Source organism: Pterocles gutturalis, unplaced genomic scaffold (assembly GCF_000699245.1).
Source record: "Pterocles gutturalis isolate BGI_N339 unplaced genomic scaffold, ASM69924v1 scaffold3837, whole genome shotgun sequence".
NCBI classification, from domain to species: domain Eukaryota; kingdom Metazoa; phylum Chordata; class Aves; order Pterocliformes; family Pteroclidae; genus Pterocles; species Pterocles gutturalis.
This window is the reverse complement of record NW_010115038.1, coordinates 4582-12378: the sequence shown is the minus strand read 5'-3', so window position 1 is coordinate 12378 and position 7797 is coordinate 4582. Positions and strand designations below refer to the sequence as shown.

The following is a 7797-nucleotide window of genomic DNA, read 5'->3' as shown; positions in this document are numbered from 1 at the left end:
GCTTGCCTTTGGACAGAGTTGGCTGCTGTGTGCTTAGCCAGTGGGACTGTGCGTGTTCAGGCACATGCCGATCCCTTCCTGCTGCGCAGCCAGGACAGCTTCCCCCAGCGATTCCAGCTCTCGGTGCTTTCTCTCCTCCATCCAAGCAGCAGCTCAGCCTTTGCTCCTGAACACATGGCTGCCCGTAAACACCCTCCCGCTGCAGCATTTGAAACAGTTGCTCTGACGCTTCCACCTGCGTTCCCAGTCTCAGAGAAGCCAAGATGGGCTGGGAACACAGCAGCGTGACATTCACCCTTTGTGTGCAAGATAAATGCGCTTTCAAGTGTCTCTATATCCCCTCTTACCCGCTGTAGGGATTTGGAGAACAGCAAGGAAGAGCTGGGGGTAGCAGCGGGGAAGCTCAGCCTTTTGTGTCTGGCCACGCGACTCCAACGTCAAGCAGGTCGCTGGGTCCGAAGCTGGCACGCTGCCTGGCTCGGCTGGCACGCTGCCCGGCTCAGCTAGCAGCAGAAGGGCTTTGCAGGCAGGTGAACCATGGTGCAGGTGACCTGGACTGAAGGTGACCCCCCACCAGGTCCCAAAACCTGCTGAATATCACCAAGACACCACTTCTGCAACCCTGGAGAAATACTTCAAGGTCCCCCCAGTGAGATGAGGCAGAATGATTTCTGGATCCACTGCTATCGAGGGAAGGATTTTTTTCGTGAGCCGTGACATTTCTGTGAACCCAGAGGATGTGATGATAGGTTAAACACTGCAGCCATGTTTGGCACCGCACGGCGATGGCTCATCCTTTTCTTTTGGGAGCATCTAGCAGCATCACCCAGAGAGTGACGCCTGGCTTGTTCCCCAGGATGACGGCATCAGCGCTGGCTCTGCTCTGGCTGGAGATCCCTGCAGAGGTGTCAGCTGGGGTCAGGCAGCTCCTGTGCTCCCTACTTAAAAAACACCCTCCCCAAAGCTGTGTACAAAAGCGTGCAGTCAGGTTTTTATAACATCTGCATTCGTTTAAAAGCAGTTAGGAGAGAGCAAGAAAAAGAGAGCGAGCTGTCACAAGCAGAAACGAAGAATTTGTGGTACGTGACTCAGGCATCACGCGGTGGTAAGGACGACAGAGCCTTTAGTCACTTCGGGCAGTCGTTCAAAGGAGACCCTCTGAAGCCTCCTGGAAAGCAGGTCCTGCCTCTTGACAAGCCCAAATTAAAGGCAGACCTTTCTCCTTTACCACGCCTCGGAATTGTAATAGAATTGTAACTGAGAGCGGACAGATTCTTGGGCTCAGATGCTGTACACAAGCTCTTCAAAGCTCTTTCTTTGTAATGGAAAGTCAAAGCAATGATTTTTCAGATGTGTGTTCCTCACCTGCCAACTCCAGAACAGCAGATGGCTGTGGATGCAGCCCCACAGCCAAACAGCAAATGAGGAGTCGGGCTGCACTAAGAAGATTTTCCGGAAAACAGCTATTACAGATTTGTCTTTGGTACCAAGAGGCAATAGAGAAGTGGGCTTTAATAAATGGTGTAAATATGCATTTATCTTGAAGACACAGCCACTTTGATCCTCTGAGCATACCAGCGTCAGAGAGGCTTTCATAGCTCCAAGCAAGCATCCCCAGAGCTTGGATAAATAGTCTGAATTTTATTACTTTCCAAGAATGATTTCTGAGGGAGTTAGCGCCCTGGGAAATGCTGGAAGCTGATTTTGTTGCATGAACTCGATGTGTAGAATTTGTTTCTCTTCCCCCTGGCAGGCTGGAGGGCAGCAAAAAGTGGAATAAAGCTGGGAGTGCTGGGGACTGGTCATCTTAAATTGCATTGCCTCACCCTGTGTGTATTTTAAGTTATGCCAAGGATGTAAGGATAAACATCTCTTTTTTTTTAGCATTTCAGTACATCTAAATATACCAGCGAGCAGTATTTAGAGGCAGGATGCTGCAAACCAGAGAACTGAGAGAAAGGGCTGACGCCGTACTCCTGATTCACAGCTCCCGGTTTTTCACTGTGTGTCGCAGCAAGAGAAATGTTATTTTACAACCAAAGGGGCAGAAGCTAGGAGCATTTCACCCCAGTTCTGACCTCTGGTTTGGCCCCAGACCGAAAGGGGAATCCTGGAGCAACAGAAGGAATCGCTGTATGTGATAAATCCTCTGATAATTCACATTTATCATCTGATAAACGCGGAGATCTGTAAAATGCAGGAGCCCACAGCAGCAGAGCTCTGAAAAAGCATCTTCCCTCATGGGAGGGCTCTGTTATTTTCTTTTTTTCACATTGAAAAAGCTCAGTTCCAGGTATCCAGGCCCTACCCATGGCACCTGGCCCGAGGTTAAACATTGCAAAACCAACATGACAAACAAATGGCTCCACAGCTCCCTCCGCTCCCCGACACACCAGTGGCTCCTCTCCTTCCCCCCCAGCTGAAGGGGGAAGGTGGCCCTGTGGTCCCCAGCTGTGGTGAGACACCGGGGGCTGCAAGATGCTCCGTGTACAGGTGGGAAAGGGGAGTGAGCCCCCCACCAGCTCATCCGGCTGCAGAAGCATCACCACATGCTGAACCTCCCCAAAAACTGGAGAATACACCCAGCCACACCCAAACACAGCCCCAAACCCCAGCCAGACACCTTGGGTTCACTGGAGATGACAGCTCAGCCTGGCACAGGGCGAGTATTCGGGATATGAGTTTCCCCTGAAGGTAAAAGATCTTTATGAGAACAAAAATGAGGTTTCTGCAGACACAGCTCATCTGGTCCTGACCCGTTTCTCCCACAGGTGCTCCGGGCTGACCATGAGCTCCAGCCAGGACAGCAAAATAAAGACACGTGGAGCATCGCCGCCCTGCCCTGCCTCTGAATTTGCAAGAAGCACAGATTCATTCGTCAGGGGAGATCAATAGTTTATTAACTTAAAAGGTCAGTTCACCAAAGCTCCATCTTTCCTTGGGTTTGGTCCAGGCGGGTGAGGACCGATGACGGTGTGGCTCTCCCCTCGTCACCCGGCTGAGGTCAGCTCCAGCAGGCAAGCCCAGGCAGAGCGCGTGTCGTCGCAACCGAAACCAAGCAGGGATTATCCCGGCTCCGTGAGGAACCGGTGACAATTCGTACTGTGGATTTCATTGGCAAGGGGTCGTTAAAACTATAAATGACGAAAATCAGAACATGCAGCCTAGGAAAGAGGGTTTACATACGGCTGGTGCAAGGAGCAGCTCTGCAAGGGCAGAGAGGAGAAAAGGAGGGTGTAAGACACAAAAAGATTCCCCACTCCCATATAAAAAAATAGTCCACAGAGAAAAAAACAAGGATTGTATAAGTTATTTTTTAAAAATCTGTAAAACAACATAGCCAAGGATATTTTAAACACAATTATATAAACACCACATGACTTACTATTCAGAGAGAGCATGAACAGGTTTGTTTCAGGGAAGGGTTTTGTAAAATTAAAAATTTTCTGTCCGGATCCATGGAATGTCTCTTTTGGAAACAGATGCCCAAGAAAAATCACTGCTGTGAGCAGGAGGATTTCGTGAGAGAGAGGGGTATACCCAGCAAAATGGGAAGGATCACAACGCAAAATGCCAAAAGAGATTAACTGGGATACCGTCTCATTTACAGGAAGGATCTAGATTCCAGAACTCAATTGATCAACTTCCTAACAGTTCCAGGAGGGAAATACATTTCACGGTAAGGCTGTGACCCCACAGGCTGGTCCGTGCGGATGAACCCCCGAGTTGGGAAGACTCCCCGCAGTTACCCGCAGGGCAAAGCCCCACCGGACTGACACGTGCATCAGCTCTCGCTTTGGTCCTCGAACCTCCAGTTATTGCCCCGGCCAGAGAAAAACAGCTACCGACCAAATCCGAACAGGAGTGCCCGAGCAGGCTTTAGGGCACCGCTCCGGGAACCACCTAATTCATCGTTTGACGTGTGTACAGAGCACGGCGCCGGCCGTTCGCAACGCAGGTTTATATCAGCCGTCACCTAGCAGAAAAAGGTACCGAAAACCGAGCCAGAAGCGGCTCTTTCTTCGCAGATGGGTGAAGTCCTGCATCCTTCGCAGTGAGGGCTCCCGCCAGCCGCTCGGAGCCGGCAGATCAGTAGGATTTCTGTGAAGAACCAAGCGCGCGTACATGGATCATGCATCGGTCCCTGCTCCCGAGGAGTGTTTGAGAGTATTAATATCACCGCCCTTCTGCTGCCTTTCAGGATTTGATAATTTCAGGGTACGATCCAATCCCTGCTTAAACATATTGCTATAGAAACGCACCGACAGTGATATTAAAGCTATCAAACTTACGAGCGAATGCTTGACAGCACCATGTAAACTCTCCCAAAGCTCCAAAAAAAAAAAATAAACACTTTCGTCCTAAACATTTGGCAAAAAACTGGGCTGGCAGTTGGTGGAAGTCCTGGATGGATGCAACTGCTGAACTTTACCCAGCCATGAGACACGTCTGACAGCAGAACTGCACAAACAGCTTCTTTTCACAGAGCTTGTTGGATTTCACCATCTCGCAGAACGTCTTGTCAGCTGGGAAGCCGAGGAACAAGAGAACAGGAGAGCAGATTAACATTTTAAATAAACAAACATCGCACGTAACAGGCGGCGCGACTTGTTCCAGCGTTGGAGGAGAGAGAATTGAAAAGGAGTCGCTTTTTCAGGGCATTTTTACATGGTTTTCAGGAAGGAATAAAGCAGCTTTGTAGCAAGTGGGAGAATTAGCCTCAAGACTAAACTACAGCAAAATACAAACGCTTGGATGCGTTTGAGCGATGGGCAGATATCCAGCAGCTCTGCCCACTGCAGCCGCAGCTCAGCTCGCTGCAGCTGTGCCCCAGCAAGCCCAGGAGCTGCTGCAGTGCTTTTGGCTTTCTGCTCTGAAGGGAATCCCTAAAAAACCCTTTTTTTGCTACTGGGGAAGCACGACGGTGCCAGCGGTTCTGCCACAACTACTTACCGTTGGTGCAGGTTTCGTTTGTGACGCAGGAGCCGCCGAGGAGGCTAAAGCCTTCTTTACACTTGAGGCAGTTTCCACCAGAGCCCTCGCAGGCTGAGCAGTGGTCATCGCACCTGGGGACAGAGACCCCACCGTGGTCTGAACCGGCACCGACACCTTGACCCCAGCCATCCAAAATGGGCCATCAGCCGGATAATGTGTCTGCCAGCACTGTGACGTCTGGACTGAACCAAAGAACGTGGGAAACAGAGAATCTGAAGCTTGAAAAGTTATCAAAGCTCTGGGAAAAATGAGCTTGGTGGTGCCAGCTCCATGTCCAGTGGCAGCAAGTGACATCCCAAAAGCGCTCGCCTGTTGGGGAAGCTCAGTGGGATATGCACCTCTCTTCCCAGCAATCCCAGTTAGACAAACGCTGCTCCCACCCATTTGCTTGTGGAAAAGAGCCACTCAGCTGTGCCTCCCGCCTGGGGATGGGGGCTTGCAGAGACCAGACCCGAAATCCCTGGGAAGGGATGCTGGTACCCCGATTCCTCTGTGCTGGATAGCCAGCGTGGGCGAGCAAAACCCTGGGCAGGCAGGTGCTGTGCTGTTCCCAAGTCACCTTTAATCCTCTGCTTTCATGTTTGTTTTAATGAGGCTGAATCCACTCCCACTCCCCACTTAAAGCGCCGAATGTCGGCGAGTGGGAGCAAATTGCTGCCTCCCGGCATCTCCTGCTCTCCCGCACGCAGCCCCCGTGCCGGGCCAAGGAGCAGCCCAACACAGCCGCGGGGCGAACGGAGCAGCTTGGATTGAAAGCTGGAATATTTGCCCAAACACCACCATTCCTCCTTCCTCCCACACCTCCTCCAAAAAGCCCAGGGCCAGGGCTGAGCCCCTTCCACCATAGCCCTAAGATATCTTGGCTCTGGTAGGAGAGCGTGCAGCTTCACTGCTCTTAAATCTATAGGATGCAAGGTCCAGCCCCACGGCTGCTCTGCCTCCCTCATCTCTATTTTCATCTCCCTCGTAAACAGCTCCAGCTGCTGCAAGCTGTTTTCAGCATTTTTTTTTAATGCCTCCCCATCGTACCCAGCTTTGCTCCAGTCGCGATCGCAGTGGTACTGTACCTCTTGCAGACTCTGTTGGGCAGCCCGTGGCTGTTGGCGGGGTAAAAACCTTCGCGGCAGGCGGGGACGCAGCGCCAGTGGGATGCGGGGGCCTCGGGGGTACAGGGTGCACAGTCTTCCTCACCCGGCCCTGCGGGGACAGGGGAGAGGGCGGGTGACTGGGGTGGTTTCGGAGACAGGAGCCACGTGGCACCAGTGCAGCTGCAGCCCCACGCAAGGTGGGGAATACCGGCTTGGCTCTGCTCTGCTTGTGCTGGGACTGAACGAACCGCTTGTTGTACTGCTGAGGTCTTGCACAGCTGGTGGCTCCCATCCCAAAAAAACCCAGCTTCCATCCACAAAAAAAACCCAGCTCCCATTCCAAAAATCCCAGTGCCCATCCCCAAAAAAACCCAGTTGCCATCCCCAAAAAAACCCCAGCTCCCATCCCCCAAAACCCCAGCTCCCACCCCCAAAAACACTCAGCTCCCATCCTCAAAAACCCAGCTCTTATTTCCCAAGCCCCACCTTCGATCCTCAAAAATCCACCTTCCATGCTCAAAAACCCAGCTCCCATCCCAAAAAATCCAGCTCTCATCCCCTAAAACCCCAGCTCCCATCCCAAAAAAACCCAGCTCCCAACCCAAAAAAAACCAGCTCCCATCCCAAAAAAAACCAGCTCCCATCCCCATCCCCATCCCATCCCGCCACGGCAGCTCGCTGGGGGACAGCACATCAAAGTCCCCTCCAGGGCATCAGCCACTGCTCCCAAGCATGCACCAGTTTAGCTTTCCCACCCTATGCAGGGTAAAATGGGGAAAAAGAGGAGCGAGACTGGGCTGCAGAGGAGCTGGGAAAGCCAAGGTCCCCGCTCCGATGCCGGCGCATCGCTGCTGGACGGCAAACCGCGGTGCTGGAGGGGGATTATTAGAGGCTTTCCGTGCGCCGGGCTTGAGAAATGGTTATGCAGGAAAAGGAGAGGGGAAAAAAAAAGGCTTGAAAAATAATTGTGGTGAAGTGCATTTACACTGACTGGAATAAGAATTAGAAGGGAAGTCATTTTCTTAAGGGATTAAGAGCCCAATTCCCTTCCACGCTCGCCAACAAGATCAATAAATATTTTGGATTTAGTCGTAGGAAATTGCCCGTGTACGATAGATGAGATTCACGCCGCTGAACAGGAATTGTCTGGAGATCGTATTATCATCAAATCTATGATGATTTCCAGGGCAGCCGCAAACATTAACAATGGAAAATAATTGGACTTTCAAGAAGCGAAAAAAAGCAGGATTTAAAGGGAACGCCGAGCGGCTTCGGGCAGCGGGGGGAAAAGCTGGCGGGAGCCAACCCGGCCGGGATATCGCGCCTGGGCTGCCTGACATTTTTATACGCTGCAAAGCCATCTTCCATCACTCCGAGGGTTTTACAGCCTCCCCCGCAACCTTATTAAACTAAAGCACGTGGCGTCAGAGGAATCGGGGAATAAAGAATGGCTGTAATAAAAATGTAAAAACTCCCTAAAAACCTTTTGGATAGGAATACACTCCCAGCGCTTCGTGGGATGTGCTGGAGAGCTGGGATCGCTTCCCCGCCAGCATCCCAGTGGGTGGGTATTGCAGGCATCGCCTCTCCATCCACGAGGGTTTTGGGGTTTTGCACGGGGATGCTGCGGGGTGAAGGACGTACCGGTGCCGGAGGGACAGGTCTCGCACCGGCGGGGCTCCTGGCTGAGGTACATGGAGGGCTGGCACTCCGG

The 7797-nt window shown here is 52.0% G+C and overlaps 1 protein-coding gene across 1 annotated transcript in view; it reads right to left on the bottom strand.

Annotated features, from left to right (window-relative positions):
• Positions 1 to 4428: 4428 nt before the first annotated feature.
• LOC104462874 (proprotein convertase subtilisin/kexin type 6-like) overlaps positions 4429 to 7797 on the bottom strand; it is a gene marked incomplete at its 5' end in the record, with an annotated part of 6652 nt that continues 3283 nt past the window's right edge. Inside the window, 4 exon segments of the mRNA XM_010075012.1 lie at positions 4429 to 4526; positions 4954 to 5066; positions 6063 to 6192; positions 7728 to 7797. The exon segment at positions 7728 to 7797 is cut by the window's right edge and continues 18 nt beyond it. Coding sequence (XP_010073314.1) covers positions 4429 to 4526; positions 4954 to 5066; positions 6063 to 6192; positions 7728 to 7797 — 411 coding nt within the window.